Genomic DNA, 26,158 nt, shown 5'->3' with positions numbered 1-26,158 from the left:
AAAAAAAAATTTAAAACAGAACTCCGAATAGACAGCACAGAGTATAATTTTAGTTTATCTTGGACATCAACAGCAAGAGAAGCAGACCCTCTTGCAAATCACATCCAAGCCCCTGAAATATGTATATACAAGAAATTAGAACTTTTGTTACATATAACGACAGATACTATGATTAATTTAGTTGGTGAGCAAATTAAAGTATACTAGGGCTGCACTCAGGAATCAGAGACATGCTTTCGATAATTAAGATAACTAGAAGTAGATATTTTGAAGGAAACATAGATAAAAGACAGTTCAGGACATTCAAAAATAAAGAATGCAAGGGCAGAACGTTAATGTGCTCGTGTACACACTTAGCTACAGGTTGGAGCCCTTGTTTATGATGTTATGCATATTGCTCGCTAATTTAAACAAACTAATTGAGAAAGTGTGCATATATTGTGAAGCGGAGATATGTGGTGAGCACTGACAAACATCTCAGTAAATAGGGAATACTGAAAACCATGCCATAACATTCCAAAGACATAAACTTTTGGAGTCACAAATATTCAAGCAATAGTATTCAATGGGAAGAACACTCCCAGGTAGTTATTTGCCAAGGTGGAGCAGGGGGCGCAAGCCAAATACAACAGTTCTACTCACCCCAGTCAATAATAACCTGTGAGTGCCCTCTCCTTTGGATAATATTACTATTATAAATCAAACCGTTGAACTGTGGGGTGAAATTCACAAGATTTGTTTGTTAAATTGAGTGTTTTCATGGAACTATTTAAGGGGAAGGTTACGAAAAGCATACTGTTGCATATATTTTGTTGCTAAGACTCTGCCATTTTTGTCTCATTGAAATGCATTGTAGTGAATAGCTCGCTTTGAGGATCACAAAATAGTAGCCTAAATGAAGTATAACAACATATTTTAGTCACAATGTCAATAATTTTACTTAATATCATATTCATTTTAGGAATTGGGATTTCTATAGTGATTTTACCCTATGAAAAATGTTGATTCTCTGCTGGGATTACATTCCATATGGAAAATATGGAAAAGGCTCCAGAAGCTAAATTAAGAACACATAATGGGCCTGATTACAACTTTGGAGGAGGTGTTAATCCGTCTCAAATGTGACGGATATACCACCAGCCGTATTACGAGTTCCATAGGATATAATGGACTTGTAATACGGCTGGTGGTATATCCGTCACTTTACCGTCACTTTTGGGACGGATTAACACCTCCACCAAAGTTGTAATCAGGCCCTTTGTATTAATCCACAAATATCGTCCTCAGCCACGTGAGAAAGATTAGGACATGCTAGGTAAATGCACTTTTAACAGCAGCAGCAGACTGTGGATTGGTACATAGAGTTCTACCTCAGCTTCACCATACAGTTCTCATGAGCAACTTGAGCTGTAACATTCTATAGTGATGGAAAGGTGAGGGACTACTGAATGCCATTTTGCTGGAATAGGAGCTTTTGAATTTGAAGTATTTTCTATGGTGCAGAGTGAAATAGATGAGCATTGAGACGTTAATGCTGATTTGAAACCAGCTGGTTTAAAGAATATGTGTGGGGAATTATGGGTTTTTAGTTACTTATGGAACAATATATTACTAAGGGGCTAAAATAATTTAATGGGAGCAATACATATCTAAATCCAGCGTCCCCTTTCCACATCTGTTTATTTAAGCCACCCATCATCTCTATCCCTTGATACCGCCTTTATTTCAAAACTATGATGGTTTGGTAGACATCAAAGGTTTTTAATCTTCAATTTAAATGTATTGAAATAGTTTTTTTGAGGCTCAGGAAGATATCTACAGGCAGATCTCCTATTTAAAACTAAAAGATGTATGCAATGGGTCCCGAGACCCTATGAATGGGATGCTGTTGCAACACTTCATTTTTTTCTTTTGACTGTTTCTCATTTACTCTTGTTAATTTATCTGCACTGGCTTCAAAATGTTTTTGATTGTGTGTTAAACATGAGGAAATGATAAGACACGGTTAACTGCTTAAGTGTGGAGGATGACCTGTTGATGTCCTCTGCACTTCCTTTAGGGCTGAGGACGTCAAAGGCTGTTTTTAAAGATCAGAGCACTTTTTTCTCAGAAATCAAAGTCAGGACACAAGGGAAGAGGTCTCCGAGCATCGTGAGTTAGATTTTTCTTTTTTTGCTGTAACACCAGCTCGCACAGAGCTTCACAAGGACTCCCACAGTCCTTATTTTGATGCACTCATTTGGCAGGCACTAGGCCAAGCCACATAAAGGGGGTAGTTTTTCTTTTGGGACAAGTGTGGAATTGCTGGGTAGGAATTTAGTGGATCCCTGCAGATGCAGGAAGTTTCTGCCACAGAAATATGAGGAAAACATGATATTTCAGGCAAAGTTTGAGGCTTTGGGTGTGCTGACCGGTTTCCTGAGGCAACATGGCAGTCAGCAGTCACTGGGCTCCGGTTACATCAACTGGATGTGTTCACGACTGGTGTCCGGGGGCCACAGTACTATTGGACCCCAAACTGGACAAACAAGTTATCTTCTACTACACTTGGGCAGTCAAAGGCTTACTCAAAGAAATGAGGTAGGTTAGACATTCAGAAAACAGTTTACACTGTAATAGTGGCTGATGTCCAGTCTGTGCTTTATTTCATCAAATAAAATATTTCAATAAACACAAGTAAAATATGCTACACATAAAGCTAAGATATACAGTGAAATTCAGAAGTCTCTAGAGTTCTGCCCCACACAGTATCATAGCTCCTAGACACAAAGCACTATGAAAAGACAGCTAACATTGCTTTATACAGACCATCTTGTGCAGGGGTACTCTTCAAAGCTAGAGCAATGGTACCAATAGTTATATCTCAGTGATGTAGTTTTCGGCAGTTGATATAAAGTCATATGTTCGTGATCTAACACCACCATTACCCAAAGCAACAGAAGCACCTACCCTTCCCTGGTGAGGTGATAGCTCTGGTGGGGTCAGGGGTCTGGTTTGGGGTGTCTGTTGTTTTGACACAGTTACTGGAGACCCAACAGCCCAGGACCCACTGGGCTGTCTGTAGGAGGGTAGTAGCTGACCAGGGTGCCATATCACCATTTTACCTCGGATGACACAAAAGGGGAGAGGGCCTGTGCCACTGAGCCCACTGGCCACCGTCAAGATTTTCTAATAGCAGGACACTCACAGGGATGCTGCTGCTTGCTACTAGTGCAGGACAAGCAAGGACACAGCTGGAAATAGTAAAAGTCCTGGAGCAGGCACCAAGGGTTCAAATGGTAAGTCCTTCAGCAAGGCACTCTTCCCCCAGCTACAGATTGTGGCTGGAAGCACCCCCACGCTCCTACAGCACAAGGGAGGGGTCAAGGGCAAGACAGTCTGGCCTTCCCCCCGATGTTGATGAGCAGAAAGTTTCCTTATCTTGAACAGCTGTCTGCAGTCTTTGTGTTGCAAAGCACAAATACCCCATAAGCCTTACATCTACAGCTTGTTCTCTGCTTGAATGCTGACTGATAAACTGAAGTCCAGATCCTTCCATTAGGCTGGAAAATTCATTTAACTGGTAATCCATCCTAGAGACATCTTGTGAAGTTCAAACCCTGTCTCCAAGTCTATGAGGAGAATGGCAATCCAGCCATTGGATTCAACTCCTGAATTCCGGCTTCCTCATCGACCCCTTGTGGGTGCCTTGTCAGAACAGAAGAACAGCCTAAACAACCAACTGGCTGATGAGGCTAGACTTTTATTTTTCCCTATTTGACAGGCTAATTTCATCATGGGGGCTGGTACTCTTGCATCCTTGGTGCCCATCCAATCCTGGGACATGTTTCCTGCATGATCATTGTGTGATCATTGTGTGTGAGGAGGGATCCCTCTCAGACTCTTGGTAGCTGTCCGGCGTATCGTCTAGAGAGGAATTTGTTATTATCACCAGACAAGGAGGCCCTGACCATCACTCATGAGAAATGGAGGGAGTCATTCCAGCAGAAGGCATCTTAGCAAAATACAGATAAGAGTTAGTGCCCACCCCAACCCACCAAGCCTTTAAAAGGAATAGTGAGGGGCACGGAACGGAGGAGCTGAAATCGGTCCAGAAGAAAGATACCAAACACACCATCCTCACCCATTGAACCCACTGGCTCTCAACACAGACATCCCACCTATGGCAAAAGATTCCAGATAAGGGAGACTGCAGAGACTTTAGAAGGAGGGAATAGATAGGCCACCCCTCTTAAAAGGTACAGGGGTACAGGCACATTGAGCATGGATTAATGCTGCCACCACAGACAGTCTACCACAGCCTAGGTAGAGATGGCAGTAGCCACTCTCTTTAAAAGAATGGAACAGTCTGCATGCCTCCTATACCTCAGAGCTGAGTTCTATGAGCCTCAATCCATCTAAACAGGAAGACGCTCAATAGACATACGTGATTGACATGTTCACTGAGGTAGAGATCAAGAAAACCTACAGTATTTTCAACTGACTAACCAGGAGATCACTTTAGGACAGGGAAGGAAGCTCTCCAGACCGTTGCAGAAGGCTTTCCAACAGCGAGGTATAATGGGAATTAAAACATTGTGGGATCCATGGAGGACACACTACCCAGGACACACCACCTGGACTCCTCTGGGTGTCTATTTTTCAAAAATGCCTGTGTTTCGTACGTTTCCTGGGTGATGGTGGAGCACATGGCCAAAATCCACAGCTACCACATTGCAAAAAAAAAGTCACTTTTGAGGGGAACATATTTGATCTGCCTATCCTGCGTATTCGGGCATTTTCTGTTAAGGGTGTCTGGGCTCACACTCATAAGTGGGGTTGCATTTTTATTGGGGCAAGTGTGGGAACATAGAGTAGCAGGAAATTAGTTGATCCCTGCAGATTTCTAAACTTCTCTCACAGAAAAATGAGGACATTTCTATTTTTTGCCAAAGTTTGAGGTTTTAAGTGCATTCGTATAGAAAAACTATGGGAATCCATGCAAGCCAACCACCCTGGACTTCCTTGGGTTTATAGATTTCAGAAATATCTGGGTTTGGTAGGTTTCCTTCAGTGGCAGCCAGACTCAGGCTCAAAATCCATCACTGCCAACATTGCAATTAAAAGGGTTATTTTGAGTAGAAAAATGTAATCGGTCCATGTTTTGAGGCCTTTTCTGTCACGGATTCCATCACCACAAGTGAGGTAGTACTTTTATTGGGACAAGTAGAAATGCTGGGTGGTAGTAAATTTGTGCATCCTTGTAGCTCCTTGAACTTTCGCTCATATAAATGTGAGGAAAATGCATCTTTTTAGCCAAAGTTTGAGGTTTGCAAGGCATCATTGGTAAAAGTATGTTGTGGGATCCACATGAGTCACACCATCCTGGACTGCCTCAAGTATATAGTTTTCATAAATGTTTAGGTCTGGTAGGGATCTCTACGTGGTGGCTGAGCTATGGCCCAAATTCCACAGCCATCCACATTGTAATTTTTTTTTTATTTTGCTGGATGGAATGTGATGTCTCCAGGTCGCATTTTAGGGTGTTTTGTGCCTCAAGCTCGAGCTTAAGCCACAAAACTGAGGCACCGTTTTTATCGAGAGATGCGTGAGACACAGAATGGTAAAAGAGTTTTCTATCATTGTTGGACTTTTTTCTTTTTGCAGGGTCAACCCTAATCTTTTTGCCTCCTGCCTCCTTTTTTTTCCGACCTGTTTTCGTTGGCTTTTGAACTCTGACCACTTTACCACTGTTAATCAGTGCGAAAGTGCATATACTCTCTGTGCACTAGAGGTGTCCAGGGCCTGTAAATCAAATGCCTGTAAACATGGCTCAGACCTGCCACTTGGTCGAACTACCAATTCGACTTGGCAAGTGTACCCACGTGCCAGGCTTGAACCTCCCCTTTTCTTACATGTAAGACACCCCTAAGGTAGGTCCTAAGTAGCCCCATGGGCAGGGTGTAGTGCATGTTTAAGGTAGGACATATACTAATGTGTTTTATATGTCCTGACAGTGAAACACTGCCAAATTCGGTTTTCACGGTTGCAAGGCCTATCTCTCTCATAGGTTAACATGGGGGCTGCCTTTAACAATGATTAAAGAGTAGATTCCCTTTGGGAGCAGATAGACATGTGGCATTTGAGGTCTCTGAGCTCACAATTTAAAAATACATCTTTTAGTGAGGCTGGTTTTGCGATTGTGTATTTGAAAATGCCACTTTTAGAAAGTGGGCCTTTTCTTGCTTAAATCATTCTGTGACTCTGCCTGTTTGTGGATTCCCTGTAAGGGTCAGTTTGACAGTTGGGCTGTTTGCACCTCTCTCTAGACAGTGACACAAAGGGAGCTAGGTTGTAATGGCCTGATGAGCCGTCTGTGCTAGGAGAGAGGTGAGGAGTGGTCACTTACACCTGAAAGGGCTGTGCCTGCCCTCACACAATGCAGTCTACAACCCCCTGGTGTGTGTCTGAGGCCTGGCCTGGGCAAGGCAAGATTTCACAAACAAGAGAGACTTTCCTTTGAAGTAGACCTACTTCAAAGGCAGAACTGAGTATAACAAGGGCACCCAAACCCCTGAAAATTAAATCACTTCTGGACATCAAGAGGAACCTCTGCCTGGAGAAGAGCTGAGGAGAAGTGCTGCCCTGCCCGTGACTGTGCTTTGTGGAGCTATCCTGCAGTTGCTGCATCTGCTTGTGCAAGGGGACAAAGACTGGACTTTGTTGTGCATTCCTGCTTATGAAGAAATCTCCAGGGGCTTGTCCTGAGCTTGCCTCCTGTTCTTGAAGTCTCCAAGCCATCAAAGACTTCTCCTGCCAGCACCTGGCACCTGGACTCTCTGCTGAGACTCCTGCCCTGCCAAGTGGTGCCCTATCCAGTTCCTGGTGCCTTGGAAGGTGAAGCTGACAGACCAAGACTGAAAATCCACACACAGACCGTTGTGCGGGGAAAGTTTTGACACACCCTCCGAGACGTGGCTGAGAAAAAATGCGCCACCGGCTTTGCGGCTGAAATGTATGCCCATTTTCTGCATTGCGGCTGGAAGATCGACGCACGCGGCTGGAGAAACGACACGCAACACCAGCTGATGAAGGCTGATAACGTCGCAACCCACATAGCACGGTTTTGCTGATAACGTGTGGCAGGATTTTCAACGCAATCCTCTCTGGGCATGGAAAAACTATGCAAAGCCTGTCCAGACCCGAGTGCTTGTCTGGATCTACGCATTGCTCTCCTGTGGAGAGGAAAAACAATGCACGCCGACCCGACCGGAGGAGGAATGACGCACGGTCTCGCTTGCAAGTGAGAAATCAACGCATTGCTGGCCTTTTCCGACACACACTCACCCGTGTGGGGCTATTTTGAAGCAACCCAGGTAGTTTTTCACGCTAACAGCGTTAGCACTGTTTTCTAAGGATTTAAGACTCTTTCTTGCTTTTTTAATTCATAACTTGACTTGTGTATGGTGGAGTTTTGTCGTTTTGGGCTTGTTTTGTTTAGATAAATATTACCTATTTTTCTAAACATGTGTTGTGTAATTTTGTAGTGTTTTCACTGAGTTACTGTGTGTGTTGATACAAATACTTTACACCTAGACTCTGAAGTTAAGCCTGTCTGTTTGTGCCAAGCTATCAAGGGGGTAAGCGGGGGTTAACTGAGGGTGATTCTCCTTTACCCTGACTAGAATGAGGGTCCTTGCTTGGACAGGGGGTAACCTGACGGCCAACCAAAGACCCCATTTCTAACAATCATCAATTGGATTTCTCTGCCTTTTTGGTTTCCAAATGTCATCCAGTGTAAGAAAGAATAAATTTTACAAAATGCACCCTGAATTACATGAGAGTATGGGTAAACCCAAATTCGGGTATTTGAGACGTTAGTCTGCACATTATTATTCTGCATGCTTTACTCAAGATCAGTTTACTCCTCAAGCCTTTATAATGCAGTTTCATTCAAAGTAATAACTGCTTTTACAATTCAACTCTTTACTCCCCTCCCCTCTTATACTTTTTCACTCTCTGTTTTGTTTTTTCGCTTTTTAAAAATATATATGTATATGTGTGTGTGTATGTGTACATAGATATATACACAATAAAAATCTGTTGTGTTGACATGAAGACGTGCACTCTGAAGTTGCAGTTACTGTCCACTTAATTTATTCAGATGAGCAAAATATCTTATGCATTTAGTCCTTGCAGCCTTGTATACTACCACATATGGTAGTGGTTGGAGACCGGACTTAACATTAAAAATATAGAGTGACAAACACAAATTACTTCAAGTCTAACAGTACTACATAGGCACATATTTGAATGTCTTATGTGTAATTACTGGTGTAACAACATATAATCAAAAGCAATTATTATCAGATTAATATCTCATACAAAGTGCAAACATTTTCAAAATAATTCAATTGTATATCAACGTGTAACATCAGTTAAAGCAAGGTATAATCCTATATATTTCCCTGCCAGTGCACACATGAATGCAGTAGTTGTTAGAGGTACTGTCACCATCATGCCTACTAAAACTAACACAGAATGTAATCAACATGAATAGCTGTGTTATCCTGTAATGACCAACACAGGCCATGTGTCCTGTCCAAGACTGTCATTTTCACTTTACGCTGCAGAGACACCATTGAGTCCTTTATGCATACACTGTGGAAATGCCCAAGAGTTCAGGCCTACTAGAATGAGATCACTGGTGAACTCTCTGCCATATTGGAGATGTTGCTCCAGTCTGATCCGTGGTTTGTGGTACTGTGGATCCCCAAAGACGTTGATCTTTCCCGCTTCAGACTCGTTTTTTATATGTTGGGACATGTGGTAGCCAGGAGGGATGTGGCAAAATACTGGGGGGTGCCGGAAATATCTTTCATGCAGGAATGGAGACGGGAAATGGATCTATAAATGGCTGCCAGAAAAAGTGACATAGTATAGCAGGGGCTGCCCTCATACGCTGGACAACATCTGGAGATGGTGGAGAACATACTGTGGACTAGGGTCACTGGGGGGGACACAGGGGAGAAATCAGGCATGGCTGGTAGCCGGAATGATTGACTGTGAACACTGTATCATTTACTGTGCATTTTATTGATTTTAGTCCACTGCAGTATAAATTGTTTCAGGCTATGTATTTCAGAACTTCATGCAGAACACACTGGTGCAGGCGACACATGACTGTAATGCCTTCCATGGTTTGTGTTATAATAAAAATAAAAATATATTTGAAAGAAAATGTCATTTTTAACTCCTATGTTTCATCGTAGTTGCATACATGTACTGGCAGGCATAAGCATCTTAAACCACATGATAAAGTTCAAATTGGCAAAAGACAAGCTCATATAATGCCAAAACTATACCGTGCACAGTCCATTCACCACATGTGTCCCTAATTGTATATCATAATTGCCCTACCTATCATATATGATCGCCTTTATGTAATATATGATGTCTCAAAATCTGTCCCTAGTAGGATTAATAATACCATTCCACAGCTTCATAGTGTCATATTCCCCTCTACTTCCATCCACCCTTAACCCTAAAATCACTCTTATCCTCCTTTACCCCTACCCACCCCAAGTTCTAAATTAACTTTTATACCCCTTTACCTCTAACCACCTCTAAATCCTAAAATTACCTTTACCACTTTACCTCTACCCAGCCCTTAACCCTAAAATCACCCTTTCCCTCCTTTTACCCCAGCCCACCCCTTAACCTTAAAGTCACCTTTACCCTGTTTTATCTCTACTCACCTTTTTACCCAAAAAAAACACTAAAATGCGAAGTAAAGGCATTTGGAGGAAGGCACATGTGGAGTAAAGGCTGAGAAGTGAAGGCTATGCGGACTAAAAACTGCAGAGTAAAGGTTACATACCCAAATTCAGAAGTGAACAAATAACCACTGCTCCTAAATTCAGCATCTTGTGTACATTCTAAAAAAACATAGGATTCCTTCATTTCCATTAAATTTCACAATATGAATTGCTACGTGGTTTGTGCACCTTGAATATCGAATCCAGAATATTGAGGCATGCAAATATCAAGGACAGATTGTTGAAACCAAAATATCAAAAGGTAAGTATGTATAGATTTTCTACACATAACTCCAAATGTATGCACCTTGGTGATGAATGTATCTTCAATGTACATAGATGTGAAGTTAGGAATAGTACATCTATACTTCCCTATATGAACTTATCTTTTGATATTTTGTCTTTTAATACTCTGTCCATGATATCCTTGTATGTTGATGTTCCTGGTTCGATAGTGAGAAGTACAACCTTGCATGGTACACAATGAAAAATCATTACAATTTGCAGCTCAGTTGCTGGCCTTGGTCATGGTGTGTTTTTACAAAACCTACAAATTCGATATATCCTTGTGACCAGATGGCCCTGACAGACATAAAGGTATACTGCTTTTGTAAATCGGCCATTGTGATAAAAAACATAAAAATGACTACGTTGTAGCCTATTCCTATTTTTTCTTATTATTGCACATCTACACAAATGACACCTCACTGAACTCAGATTTTCTACTTTTCAGAGATGTATAGCATTATGAGTTTCACACTGGTTTCCACCACAGACTGCAAGGAGCTTGAAACCACAAAAATTGGGAAAAATTAACTTTCACTTAGGAATAATACAAAAACTATGGTAAAAAGTTGTCCTTTTTTTGATACAACTCTGCTTGCTTCTAAGAAGTGGGAAGTTGGTGATACTACAACAGCAAACCTTTTGTTGGAGTCAATTTTAGAAAAAAAGCATATGTTTTCTTGCACAGCACCTAGTTCCATTTTTCTCCAAAGACACACAAATTAGCTATATTTGATCTATTGTCTTGGTTCCATCCAGGGAAATCTAGATCTCATGCATACCTTTAATATTCATAGGATGTTGGATCAAAAAGACGCAGATTTGGCCTGGTTAATTTTTGTGTACAAAAGTTATGAAGGCCTTAGGGCGGAGTGCCTCAACCATCAAAAGAAGGGATCAGCAATGGGGAGTGGATAAGCTTCAGCAGGTAAGGAGTTAACAATGGTCTACAAAACTGTTGCTTTGTTTACTTTATAAATGATTGCATTCAAGTTTATTTAATTAAAACACATTTTAGGATGTGTAACATTGTAAATCCGTAAGAACAAAAAGGCTACTATTTTTAAACACATAGAAAACTGCCATGGACTACATAGACTCGCAACAATCTAAATATGTACAAACAAACAAATATAAATGCACGTTTTTAAGGAGTTGTTATTTCATGAATTTGTAGCAGCAGAGATGAGAGCCGTTTTCATGTATATCTTCTGCACAGAATGTGCATGCACTGGGAGGCATGCTTCTTCAGCAGCATGACTCCTCTTGCAGGCACTTTCTGTGAGATAGGTGGAAATTCTACTTTTTATTAGAACTCTCATCTATAGATGCAGCTTCTATGGGGTGAAGGTGTAGGTTTATTTTGTAATGAGGCTTGCCTCAAGTATTAAGTATAAATCTTCTGGGTAGGTACTGACCGGCTATGAGCCAATGAAAATGCAGCATTTCTGTAGTCACAGCTGTCTGATTTATATCCCTATTTGGATGGCAGTGGAACATTGCAGTGTAAAGGAGTCTGTTTGGTCTGAAATCCTACACTTTGCACAATCTTTGCATTTTATTTTAGGCTAGAATGGCATTTCCTTTTTTATTTACAATCAAGGGGAGCTTTTACAACAGAGACCTCTCTGGTGTGCAAGGAATATAAGGGGTGGGCTATGAGAGAGAATGGTTAGTTTCCAGAAGAGAGCTGTGAATAAGATACAGAGCTATCTGATCTGGGAGACCCACAAAGATTAGCCAGTTTCCCAAGGTGGATATCTGGCTCCCTCACTGATTTGTGGTGTATGCAATAAGGCATAGCTTAACTGAACTGTGCATCATGCATGTAATCTAACAAAGTGCCCAAAAAGTAGTTAAGAAGTTAAAGATTCACACAAAAGAGTATAAAACGAATTCAGATTTTTTACCTAATGCCCATTAAATTATGGAAATTGGAAAAAAGGAAAATGAAGTAAGCTGTTCTTGTTGGGATACTGACCCATTAAATGGGTTAGATATAAAACAGAAAGTCATAAAACAAGAACAAAGGTGCATTTCATAGTGGAAATTCCCTAACAAGATAGGTTGCATATCTATGGAATTCATTACCCCCAACTATAAGAGCCACAGATAACTTTCTTGTCTTCAGAAAACTACTCAAGAGTTGGCTCTTTCCTTCATAACCACCATATTCAAACAACTATGGACTGCATATGCCTATGTTGATAAATATTTTTTTCAGATTCTGTGTATATTTCTAGTTATGTATAGTTCTTTAGAAAATATGTATCGCTACTATGTCATAACAATAAAATACACACACACTCTTTAAACCTGTTTGACTAAGTATATTTTACCCATGGTTCTAATTATGTATTGTATATGCATATGTGTGTGTATTCATGTGTGTTTGTATGTGTGTGTGTATGTGTGTATGTATATATATATATATATATATATACATATATATATATGTATATATATATATATATGTGTATGGAAAATGTCACTTACCCAGTGTACATCTGTTCGTGGCATTAGTCGCTGCAGATTCACATGCTGTGCACAGTCCGCCGTCTGGTGTTGGGCTCGGAGTGTTACAAGTTGTTTTTCTTCGAAGAAGTATTTTCGAGTCACGAGACCGAGGGACTCCTCCCACTTCGGTTCCATTGCGCATGGGCGTCGACTCCATCTTAGATTGTTTTCCCCACAGAGGGTGAGGTAGGAGTTGTGTATGCTAGTAATAGTGCCCATGCAATGGAATGAATAGGTATGTACAAAATGAAGGTTGAAGTAATATATTTACAAATGTACAAATGTTGAAGATCTACTTCCAAACGGCTACAGGCTCCCGGGGAGGCGGGTGGGCGCATGTGAATCTGCAGCGACTAATGCCACGAACAGATGTACACTGGGTAAGTGACATTTTCCGTTCGGTGGCATGTGTAGCTGCAGATACACATGCTGTGCATAGACTAGTAAGCAGTTATCTCCCCAAAAGCGGTGGTTCAGCCTGTAGGAGTGGAAGTAGGTTGAAATAAAGTTCTTAGTACGGCTTGACCTACTGTGGCTTGTTGTGCAGATAACACATCTACACAGTAGTGTTTAGTAAATGTATGAGGTGTAGACCATGTTGCTGCCTTACATATTTCGTTCATTGGAATATTTCCTAGAAAGGCCATAGTAGCACCTTTCTTTCTGGTTGAGTGTGCCTTTGGTGTAATAGGCAGCTCTCTCTTTGCTTTAAGATAGCAGGTTTGGATGCACCTAACTATCCATCTGGCAATACCTTGTTTTGAAATTGGATTTCCTGTATGGGGTTTTTGAAAGGCAATAAATAGTTGTTTTGTCTTCCTAAATACTTTTGTTCTGTCAATGTAGTACATTAGTGCTCTTTTGATGTCTAATGTATGTAGTGCTCTTTCAGCTATTGAATCTGGCTGTGGGAAGAACACTGGTAATTCTACTGTTTGATTTAAGTGGAACGGTGAGATAACCTTTGGTAAGAATTTTGGATTTGTTCTTAGAACTACTTTATTCTTGTGTATTTGAATAAATGGTTCTTGTATGGTAAACGCCTGTATTTCACTTACTCTTCTTAGAGATGTGATGGCAATGAGAAATGCAACTTTCCACGTTAAGTATTGCATTTCACAAGAATGCATGGGTTCGAAAGGTGGACCCATGAGCCTTGTTAAGACAATGTTGAGGTTCCATGAAGGAACAGGTGGTGTCCTTGGTGGTATAATTCTCTTTAGGCCTTCCATAAACGCTTTAATGACAGGTATTCTAAACAGGGAAGTTGAATGAGTAATCTGCAGGTAAGCAGATATTGCGGCGAGATGTATCTTTATGGAAGAGAAAGCTAGATTGGATCTTTGCAAATGTAGTAAATATCCTAATACATCTTTTGGAGAGGCATGCAGTGGTTGAATTTGATTATTATGGCAGTAATAAACAAATATTTTCCATTTACTTGCATAGCAGTGTCTAGTGGAAGGTTTTCTAGCTTGTTTTATGACCTCCATACATTCTTGTGTGAGGTCTAAGTGTCCAAATTCTAGGATTTCAGGAGCCAAATTGCTAGATTCAGCGATGCTGGGTTTGGATGCCTGATCTGTTGTTTGTGTTGTGTTAACAGATCTGGTCTGTTGGGTAGTTTGACATGAGGTACTACTGACAGGTCTAGTAGTGTCGTATACCAAGGTTGTCTTGCCCATGTTGGTGCTATTAGTATGAGTTTGAGTTTGTTTTGACTCAATCTGTTTACTAGATATGGAAGGAGAGGGAGAGGGGGAAAAGCGTACGCAAATATCCCTGACCAATTCATCCATAGAGCATTGCCTTGGGAGTGCCGGTGTGGGTACCTGGATGCGAAGTTTTGGCATTTTGCGTTTTCTTTTGTTGCAAATAGATCTATTTGAGGTGTTCCCCAAATTTGAAAGTAAGTGTTCAGTATTTGGGGGTGAATTTCCCATTCGTGGACTTGTTGGTGATCCCGAGAGAGATTGTCTGCTAGTTGGTTCTGGATCCCTGGAATAAATTGTGCTATTTGGCGAATATGGTTGTGAATTGCCCAATGCCATATTTTTTGTGTTAGGAGACACAACTGTGTCGAGTGTGTCCCCCCCCTGTTTGTTTAAATAATACATTGTCGTCATGTTGTCTGTTTTGACAAGAATGTATTTGTGGGTTATTATGGGTTGGAATGCTTTCAACGCTAGAAATACTGCTAACAGTTCTAAGTGATTTATGTGAAACTTTCTTTGATGTATGTCCCATTGTCCTTGGATGCTGTGTTGATTGAGGTGTGCTCCCCACCCTGTCATGGAAGCATCCGTTGTTATAACGTATGTTGGCACTGGGTCTTGGAAAGGCCGCCCTTTGTTTAAATTTGTACTGTTCCACCATAGAAGCGAGATGTATGTTTGGCGGTCTATCAACACCAGATCTAGAAGTTGACCCTGTGCCTGTGACCATTGTGATGCTAGGCACTGTTGTAAGGGCCGCATGTGCAACCTTGCGTATGGGACAATGGCTATGCATGAAGACATCATGCCTAGGAGTTTTAATACTATTTTTGCTTGTATCTTTTGTGTTGGATACATGGCCTGTATTACCTTGTAAAATGTTTGAACCCTTTGTGGACTTGGAGTGGCTATCCCTTTTGTTGTGTTGATTGTCGCTCTTAAGTATTGCTGTGTTTGACACGGCAAAAGGTGTGACTTTGCATAGTTGATGGAGAAACCCAGCTTGTGAAGGGTTTGTATAACATAATTTGTGTGATGTGAACACTTTGTTAGCGTGTTGGTCTTGATTAACCAGTCGTCTAAGTAAGGGAACACGTGTATTTGCTGCCTTCTGATATGTGCAGCTACTACTGCTAGACATTTTGTAAAGACTCTTGGCGCAGTTGTTATTCCGAATGGCAACACTTTGAATTGGTAATGTATTCCCTTGAATACGAATCTTAGGTATTTCCTGTGCGAAGGATGTATCGGTATATGGAAATACGCATCTTTTAGATCTAATGTTGTCATGTAGTCTTGCTGTTTGAGCAGTGGGATTACGTCTTGTAATGTGACCATGTGAAAGTGGTCTGATTTGATGTAGGTGTTTAGTGTTCTGAGATCTAGTATTGGTCTTAGAGTTTTGTCCTTTTTTGGTATTAGAAAGTACAGTGAGTAAACTCATGTGTTCTTTTGTCGACTTGGTACTAATTCTATTGCGTCCTTTTGCAGTAATGCTTGAACTTCTAGTCCTAGAAGGTATAAATGCTGTTTTGATATATTGTGTGTTTTCGGTGGGACGTTTGGAGGGAGTTGGAGACATTCTATGCAATAACCATGTTGGATAATTGCTAAGACCCAAGTGTCTGTTGTTATTTTCTCCCAAGATTTGTAGAAGTGGCTTAGTCTTCCCCCCACTGGTGTTGTGTGAAGGGGTTGTGTGACTTGTGAGTCACTGTTTATTTTGAGGGGTTTTGGGACCTTAAAATTTTCCCCGGTTTCTTGGGAATTGGCCCCCTCTGCATTGTCCCCGAAAACCTCCCCTTTGATATTGTCCCTGGTAGGTAGGTGGTCTTGCTTGTGAGGTGCTGGTTTCTGTAGGTTGACCTCGAAACCCTCCCCTAAAAGTTGTTTTACGAAATGTGCCAAATGTGCCTCTGCCCTGCGGGGAGTAGAGTGCGCCCATGGCTTTGGCTGTATCGGTGTCCTTTTTTAATTTTTCAATTGCAGTGTCCACCTCCGGCCCAAACAATTGCTGTTCATTAAACGGCATATTGAGCACAGCCTGTTGTATTTCAGGTTTGAACCCAGATGTGCGCAGCCATGCGTGCCTCCTTATCGTGACTGCAGTATTTATTGTCCTTGCAGCTGTATCCGCTGCATCCATGGAAGACTGTATCTGATTGTTCGAGATACTTTGTCCCTCTTCCACCACCTGTTGCGCTCGTTTTTGGAACTCTTTGGGGAGGTGTTCAATGAAATGTTGCATGTCATCCCAATGAGCCCTGTCGTATCTCGCCAGGAGTGCTTGCGAGTTGGCGATGCACCACTGATTTGCCGCTTGTGCTGCAACCCTTTTTCCCGCTGCATCAAATTTGCGGCTCTCTTTGTCCGGAGGTGGTGCGTCGCCTGATGTATGCGAGTTGGCTCTCTTACGAGCTGCCCCCACAACTACTGAGTCTGGTGTCAGTTGTGATGTAATAAAAACAGGGTCTGTGGGCGGTGCCTTGTATTTTTTCTCCACCCTTGGAGTTATGGCTCTGCTTTTAACTGGCTCCTGAAATATCTGTTTCGAGTGCCTTAGCATTCCTGGGAGCATGGGAAGGCTTTGATAATGGCTATGGGTGGAGGACAGGGTGTTAAAGAGGAAGTCATCCTCAATAGGCTCCGAATGTAGCAATACATTATGGAATTCGGCTGCCCTAGCTACCACCTGTGCATATGATGTACTGTCCTCAGGTGGTGACGGTTTAGTTGGGTACGACTCTGGGCTATTGTCCGATACTGGAGCGTCGTAGAGGTCCCATGCATCCTGATCATCCTGGCTCATTGTGGTATGAGCTGGTGAGTGTGTTAATGGTGGAGTTTGTGCCGGTGATGCATGAGGTGATGGTGGTGGAGAGGGTGGTGGAGTTACCTTCTTTACCACCTTTGCTTGTGGTTGCTTGTCTCCTTGCTGGAAGTCAAGTTTCCTTTTCCTTTTGATTGGGGGAAGAGTGCTGATCTTCCCTGTATCCTTTTGAATAAAGATCCGCTTTTGCGTGTGATCTGGCTCTATTGTTTGTAATTCCTCCTCAAATCTGTGTTTTTTTAGTTGAGAGGACAGTCCTTGTTCCTCTGAGTAGGAACCAGTTTTCGGTTCGGTTGCCGGCTGTTTCGGCACCGAAACCGTGTCTCTGGATTTTTTCGGCTCCGACAAGATCTTTTTTCTTTTCGGCGTCGTGCCCTCTCGGTGCCGACCAACTTCGTTGCCGCTGTGTCGGTGCCGAATTTTTTCTGCGTCACTCTCTCAGTCCCGATATTGCTGCGTGCCTGTATCTCGACCGGAGTCGGATGACTTCGACAGCAGCTCGCCCTTTTTCGGTGCCGATGGACGGTCACCTACTTTCCGGGTTGAGCCATAGCCTGTTGGCGGTGGCGTCCCCTGGGCTTTGTCAGTCTTTTCGTGTGATTTTTGTTTCGACGTCTTACTCACGGTTGGTTGTTCTTCGACGTCGAATTCTTCGGAATCCGACTTGTGGATGGAGAAAGTTTCTTCTTCCTCCTCCTCGAACCGTTGTTGTCCTGTCGGCGTGGATGCCATCTGCAACCTCCTGGCTCTTCGGTCCCTGAGTGTTTTTCTCGACCGAAACGCGCGACAGGCTTCGCACGTATCCTCCTTGTGCTCGGGGGACAGGCACAAGTTACAGACCAAATGTTGATCCGTATAAGGATATTTATTATGGCATTTAGGACAGAATCGGAACGGGGTCCGTTCCATCAGTCTCAATGTTGCACGCGGTCGGGCCGACCAGGCCCCGATGGATGATCGAAATTACCCCGAAGGGCTACCGGAGCTCTTCAAGATTCGGTGTCGATTTGTTCTAACTAACCCGATACCGAACGAAACAATACCGACAAATTTTTCCGTGATTCTGACTAACTTTCCGACCCGAAACACGGAGCGAAAAGGAACACGTCCGAACCCGATGGCGGAAAAAAACAATCTAAGATGGAGTCGACGCCCATGCGCAATGGAACCGAAGTGGGAGGAGTCCCTCGGTCTCGTGACTCGAAAAGACTTCTTCGAAGAAAAACAACTTGTAACACTCCGAGCCCAACACCAGACGGCGGACTGTGCACAGCATGTGTATCTGCAGCTACACATGCCACCGAACATGTTGTTTCTGTGCTTGGCATGTTCGTGGGTCATTGCATGGCTCCTGGGTGGGTTGTTATACTAGATATCTATGAATTCCTGCTCTCATTTTATCACACTTATCTACCCATCATCATATATCATGTCTCTATCAAACTATCCTCCATTGTCACTCTGACTTATCCCAAATCCTTTCTACTACTTTCATCTCCTAAATAACTCTGCCTAAGCTCTTCCCTCCGCTTCCACATCTAACTCACCAAACCTCACTCTACTACCGTGACCTCCCACACAACCCTACTAAATTCTCCTGCATTTATCTCAGCCTGCTACTACGCTCTCCCTAACCCTTCCACATACTCTTCCCTCCTCCATCCCCCTTTACTCATCCCAAGCCTTTGGGTTGAGTAAATGAAGGATATACTCCCAATTAACATTTCTGGATTTCTTTCCTCCTCCACCCCTCCATTACTCCAGTCAATCTAACTAACAAATTCTCATATCTGCGGCTCAAATTAACTCATAATAATACTAAAACTGTACTCATTATTTCCCGATACTAATCCATCACTAATTCTTGTTGGGTTCCAGAGTAGCGTGCTACTCACCAAAAAGCGCTTCAACGCCTCGTCAGGGGTAGTAACCGCTATATATATACGATTATAATACAATACAATACAATATGAAGAAGGTATTTTTTTCAACAGTGTTTAAATGGGGCAGTAGCACAATTGGATGAATTCAGTAGGGGATTTTAAAGCAACAGGGGCTTTCAAAAAGCCCAAAGGGTCTTGCTTGAAGCCCATTAACTTGAGTGATGCATGCTGTTTTCCTGTGCTGCTGTTGGTTCAGCAGAAGAAGTAATAGTAGCTACTGTTTTTATGTAGCCTATGTTCACCGATGTCTAGTAGCATCACCAACAATGTTTTCAATTTCTTTCTTACTTTCAAGTTTTGCAAGCATACGGAGGCTTCCCAGTTGACACCAGCTCCTTTGCCTTTGGCGCTTTCAGCATTCATGTACTTCTGTGCTCCACAGCTAAATCAGGAGAGTGAATTCAGCAGTCCTAAAATAAGTCTTCTGTCCTTTTTGGCAGAGATTCTGGTAAAGGATAGGGCAACTGTCCAGTATTTCTTGGCAGAAGGCATTTCAGGATATTTAGATCACAGGTTTTGGTTCATTTAGCACGCTGAAGCAATTCTCTAAACCCACTCATGCTGTCTGCATCTCAGAGAAGGTACAGCTGGCAGTCTTCACAGTGTCGGCATTGTCTGGTGTTAATGTTTGCATGCATAGAAAACACAGAACACAACTCAGAGGAAAAATGATGGCACATATTTATACTTTTTCAGTGCTGCACTTGCGTCATTTTGTGACGCAAAAGCGGCGCAAAATTGCAAAATATAATTGTACTTTGTAAGTTTGCGTCACTTTTGCGTTGAAAATGACGCAAATGCAGTGCTAAAAAAGTATAAATATGGGCCTATATTTCCTAGCATTCCAATACCTCTCACATTGCTCTGAGATGGTGGCAGCCATCTTGGATTATGGGATATAACTTCTTTTGTGTTTCACGGTGTCCAGTGCGAGGCAGTCATGATACAATGCTGGTGCATCCATGATTTTGCTAGGAAGATTCAGGAATTCCTTTTGTAAAGAACAGTTCCTTTCTTTGGATCTTTTTGGGGAACATTTGGGAATACACAGAAGTATTCTGACAATCAAGTTGCATTGAGAAAACAAATGTTGAACTATTTTGAACATTTAACTTTCAGTAAAGGACTGTAAAGATTGGTTAACATAAACTGGGGGTTTTATACTTTAATGGAACAGGAAGACGTCTCATGATAAGACAGCGTTGCATATATGTATCTATGATCTTGCTTATATGTCACAGAGAGTTAACTAGGAACTAAGCCCATCTACCGATTATGACATTTCAGATAGTTATCTTACTAACAGGAACAAATGTCGATGAACATAAATCTAGATATTTAGGTACTGATTTAGATCTTAAAGGAGGGGAATACTCTGTAACAAATGTGACGGCTATCCCGTCCGTCCTATTACAATCCCATTATATCCTATGGAGATTGTAATACAGCGGACAGAGTATTACATATACTGAGATCTAAATCAGGCCCTTAGTTTTGTACTTATAGTTTCAGGAGGAACAAGTTTCACATCAGATGGTCACACAGAGATACAGCTAAGGTGTATCCTTTCACTGTTATAGTTAGATGCTGCGCTTTTGCAGCAGGTTACTGAGGTATCTCTTATTGCCGTTAGGTACTCACTTCAACCCCGCAGACGTCAGGGCCAACTGAAGTGGCCAATGCAAGTGGTGGTTCAAGTGTCTCTATTTTCCCTCTTTACCCATTTCCCTTTTATCATGTCCGCTAATGGCAGCCATATTCTTGTTGTATGTTGTCACTGGTGGAGGTAGTGAGAGCCAGAAGAGTGCAAAACGCTTCTTACATCCAGAATGCAAGGTTAGTGCTTTTACATTTCCTTTGACACATGAAAACAGATGTCTGCAAACCTTTCTTTTGGTCAGGTTTCTTCTGCTTTATTAAAGCAAGATAATATACACAGGCAATTTCGAGAAATTAGTTGATGGAAAATAGTTTTTAGGAGAAGCAAAGCTGGAGGGGAAACCCCCAATTCCATATCTGACACAAAAGGACACAAGACAGTGTAGCTATGGCAGAAATATTTATATTCCTGTGCCATACAACCTAACTGTAACCGGAGAGTGGTGTCTTGCTGTCAGCCTAGTGGACTGATAAATGTGCAATGTTAACCAGGGCTGTGTCAAAAGTGAAGGCAACACCATAGTAGCAAACATATAACGGTTGGAGCCTCGTCAACACGATTCACAATGAGGTTGAGGTAAAACAAATTTTAAGTGATTAAAAGCAAAATTTTGAGATAGCATGTTCCTCAGAAGGGATTTCTAACATCATCTATGAGGCTGGGATAAACACCATCTGGCCATACTTACACCAGGAGACATCAATCAGACATGCGCAAAACAAAATAGAGGTATAAATTGATAAATGTTAGTCAAGGGCTATCAGAGAGAGCTAAAATCATTATCTCAGTCACTGGATGCAAACGTTGGAGGATTCAATTTTAAGTAACATTTGAAAAGGTTTGAGCTCCTTTTAAAGCTCAAGTAAATTTGCAATACAAGCTGGCTACTGTGTGCATATTACTGGTATGGCAAAGGATAACCTTGTGCCAGGACAAGCAGTAGTCTCACATAGACACTTAAGATCACTGGAGATCAAATGGATCCCTAGGGCAGCTGATGTCAGAATAGCACGAGTGAAAGGAGAGTCCAATTAAGCTTGCTGACTTCCTCAGAGCATCTAAGAAAAATCGAGTATTTCACTGTATACAACCATAATATATGTTTGATATGTTTACTCTGACTAGATGTCTAATTATTATACAGTATGTTACTGCTGCTGGAATATTCAGAGTGAGGTGATCTGCTGCAGATCTAACCCCTTTCAGATTTGTGTTTTCTCAACTCCAATGTGTTGCAATAGGGAGTTCTAAAATAGCATATTTACATTTGTTAAAGACTGATCTTCTTCACTTTGAAATATGACTTATTGGACATATCAAAATAAGTTGAAAGGACAATACAATCCTTTCCCTATTACCAAAATTGTTTGCAAACTAAATACTGCAACAAAAGTATTTTTGCCAGCTTAGTGATGGATGATACTTTATAACAGCGACTTTACATGTATGCATGAAAGGTTAATTACTATGTAAAAATTAATATTACTACCTGCTTTCAGTTCACAATGAAATTCAGTTCTAAAACTGCATCATGCCGTCTTTTACTCTTGCCCTGAAAACACTAGTTTTATTTTGGTGCATATGTCGCTCGTGCACTGTACAAATAACTTTGGTACCAGGCTGCCGATAAGCTGTGTGCTTACTTGATCTAAATATCTAGTCAAATATGGCTTAATCCCCGTAAGAGCATGTGTTGACACACTTTAAAAAAAGCTATGTTGTTTTTACTTGAACCCTAGCATTTCCTATTAAAGGATGACTAAAAACTGGGAGATCTCCAAGAAAGCCTCTTTTTCTTCGTGTTTAAATGGAAACCATAAGATGGAGAGCCTTATTAGGGGTTTAGCGGAGCAGAAACTCTGCCACATGATGACGGATACCCCACCTGCCTTCTTTATTTAAAGTGCCATTGATATCAATGCACTTCTAATGCAGCACAAGGGATATCCACCACTTTTTGACAGATGTCCAGCTTCCGCCTAACTCTAAGTAGGGTGTATATGTGATATATATTATAGAAAGTAAAATACAGCACACAAAACCGGACATTCTGCATTCACTTGGTGAATGGCTGGTTTCAATTTTGTTTTTAGCTTTGTTTTGTAGGCCCATAAATTGAATGACATCCATACATAACTACGAAAGAAACTGTGCAAACCATGGTACTCGCCAGTCTCTCAATTTGGGAACTAGACAATTAATTTCTGGGTATACTAAATTGATGCGAGTGGTTCTGTAAGTGGCAGGGCGCACAGGGAACAATTTTGGAGGGCTGGAAAACAATGAGCAGCAGGTTGAGGGATTCTCATCCATTCAGCCTTGAAGGCAGCCCCGATGGAGCATCACATAGTTTCCTTAAGGGAACATATTTGATTCAAAACTCCCTGCCAGATCTATTGATGTTAAGTCAGTACATCTGGAAATTGTTCTGTAAATAATCTGTCCTCATTTTTAGGTCTGACCTAAGGAGAGCTATAGTTGTCTTAGTAGGCTCATGTAATCAAATAAATCATGCATAAACATATATACATATATGATTTCATAGAGGAAGTTTGAGTTTGCCTTCTTTATCCATTAATCTATTCAACTGTCATTCACAATGTTCTTCTTCTCGCCACAGCATACACTATGAAACAAAAAGCCAGCCCACTTCAGCTACTGGCTCCCTAGCACCAGGCTTTTGGATTGATCACATCTGCGAAAAAAAGAACTGGTCTCAGTGCCAGGGATGGCGGGCCAATAATTTATTTTGTGAAGCCTTTATTGTTTTCCATTGTTCATCCTTGTTTTCAATTGATTTAGACATCCTTATGTTTTTAAAGTATGTTTTTTTCGTTTTTTTGATTACGGTAAAAAATACAAAAATATATCACACCAGCTTGTCAGGACAAGCTCCAATGGAACAGCATAATTTACTCTGTGATTGGGGTTAAGTCCTATTGGAGAATCAAAAACAGTACTGGGAGGGCCTTCTCATCGCTGTCTCTGAAAACAACCTCACACCACTGATGCTTAACAAGTTCTTTATCGCTTATCCAAGGATACCATTCCTGAATGTGCAAATCACATATACTTCTGTAACAAAAGAAAAATATCTCTGTCTCAATGGTGCCGAACATCCAGCCACTATGATAGAGTGTGGGACTAAAGGATGGATCTCCTTTTAAAATTATCTCTACAGTGAGATATTCGAATCCTCCCTATCCTCTGCAGAGGAAGTGAAAACCTTAGGGCCTGATTCAGAGTTTGGTGGACTAGTTACTACGTCACAAACGTGATGGATATCCCGTCCAATGGATTACGATTCCCATAGGATATAAGGGGATGGTAATATGGCGGACGGGATATTCGTCATGTTTGTGATGGAGAAAACCCACCTGCCAAACTTTAAATCAGGTCTTAGCACTTATTGTTTGCATTAGAAATGCACAAATTTGTCTCTTTTACCTCAAAAAGAATTTGCCATTTTATCGAACACCCCCCAAGTTTAACTATTGAAAGTTCTGGCAAGGTTGTATTATTGTAATTGCAGTCAATGGGTTACAAAACAGGCACCTCATATAAAAATTAGAACAAGAAATATAACAATGGTGCAGCAAAACTGATAATCTGAAATAAAAAAAAAACAACAAAAACAATTATTTGCCCTGGACATGTACCAACTATACGAGGACTAAACACATCGGCTGGTTAATGTTGGACATTACTGTACTTGAAGAATTGTTCCTGAAGAAAGAATAAAGTACTCATCCTATTAACCATGCTCATAGTACATAGTACAGATATTTATACTTCCTTTTCTCCTTAACCAAGATCTCTAAATGCAGCTGGCAGCACAATAGTAAACATTTATGTCACGTGAACCCATGTACCGGATTAATCTCTGAGCCATTGTACTTATCTGATTGTCTCTTTGGATAGAGATTACTACCTCAGCCGAAGATCTAAACAAAACTGACAGGTAAATACAAATTGAACTCTTTAACAAGAGTTTATGTTTTCCAACTATAAAAATGTTGCAATTGCTTGAAATTAGCTTCACTTGATTTGATATACAGTTTGATTCAAAGGAAGCAAGAAGCTTTTACATGAATCAGTAAGTAAGACATGAACACATAGTAGAGTGTTGCTGTACTCTATAGTGTCTATTCCCCAAGGAGGAAAGCAACTGAACAACAAAGATGTGGACATTAGAGTAACAGCGGCACGTGTCCCCCGAATCATCACAAAGCTAGAACTGATGGACCGAAGAGTACAAAAATATTAAGTATTTTGTCACAACTTGGAAAATATGTTGGTTACATACATTGAGAAATATTGCCTACCTGTAAAAATCATACTGTTCTACCACAGGGAAATACTCTCGAATGTATGCTTCGCTCCTTGAGACAAAGGTGGTTGCGTTGGAGAGTATATGCTGGACTGGGCTCACTTTGGAGAAGTTAGATATATTCCCGCCAATTGAATCCAAAACACTTTTGACATCTACAAAAGGAAGTGGCACAATGTTGACACAAATAGGATCTTGGACAACTGAAGTTGCGTGTGCAGATGGCTCATACATTTAAGTTGTAGACATACAATGTGGTGACTCATGACCGGAACAGAATAGTACCATAGATACAACACAGCACCACAGTGAGCCGGTCACTTCCCATACAACAGAGAAGGTGCTTCACAACATCCAGGTTTGACACACATTTGCAGCAATGTTAATGAGTGCAGATGTAAAGTCAGACATTCCTTCTTCCATAGATGTGTTTTCATACGGATGATGACAGTTTTCATCATGCTCCTGCCCTCCAGCAGCACTTGGAATTTCTGGCATTTTGTCCTGATCTGTCGGCAGATATTCAAGTTGAAACTTAATTTTTAAAATGCCGGTGGGCAATTAGAAGCTTAGCAGCTTCTTAAATCCTATTACAGCATGAAAGCCCCGCTCCCCTACATTCGGGTTGCTAAATCTTGCATTTTTAATCTTGATTTTCTAATAAACAGGTAGAAAACTCGAATATACACAGATCTAGTAAATTATAAACGTGTAAAACAAGATATCCTGATCACACTCAATTAAAAGTTCTGCTTTACATTCTACAGTACAAGAAATATCTGACTTTTCTGACGTCTCAGGCAAATGAAAAACACAGTATGCAACGACAGTGTTATACATACTGCGAACACCTTTGCCAAACTTACAAGGAAGAGCTGCTTAGAATTGCAGTACAGGTCCACCAACAAGGGTAAAAAAACATAAAAGAACATTAGTCAGCGAGGGGGATACCATTTACCACAACTTCTTAATAACAGTTTATTAAACAATACATAGAAATATGTTATGGTACAAGACGAACCCACTAATAAAGTCGTGGAATACCTGCACTGTTTCTGCATTCATGTGGACAGACTTACAG

The 26,158-nt window shown here is 41.3% G+C and overlaps 1 protein-coding gene across 20 annotated transcripts in view; it reads right to left on the bottom strand.

The window, feature by feature from the left end:
* Window positions 1-26,158, bottom strand: part of PROM1 (prominin 1) — a 616,480-nt gene that overhangs the window by 200,458 nt on the left and 389,864 nt on the right. For all 20 annotated transcript variants that reach the window (XM_069202406.1, XM_069202442.1, XM_069202511.1 and 17 more), the window contains one exon: window positions 25,073-25,232. In XM_069202406.1, coding sequence (XP_069058507.1) covers window positions 25,073-25,232 — 160 coding nt within the window. The remainder of the gene's footprint in view (window positions 1-25,072; window positions 25,233-26,158) is intronic.

The sequence above is a fragment of the Pleurodeles waltl genome, chromosome 1_2 (genome assembly GCF_031143425.1).
Source record: "Pleurodeles waltl isolate 20211129_DDA chromosome 1_2, aPleWal1.hap1.20221129, whole genome shotgun sequence".
Taxonomy (NCBI): domain Eukaryota; kingdom Metazoa; phylum Chordata; class Amphibia; order Caudata; family Salamandridae; genus Pleurodeles; species Pleurodeles waltl.
Note: the sequence above shows the minus strand (reverse complement) of the source record. Positions and strands in the feature narration are given on the sequence as shown.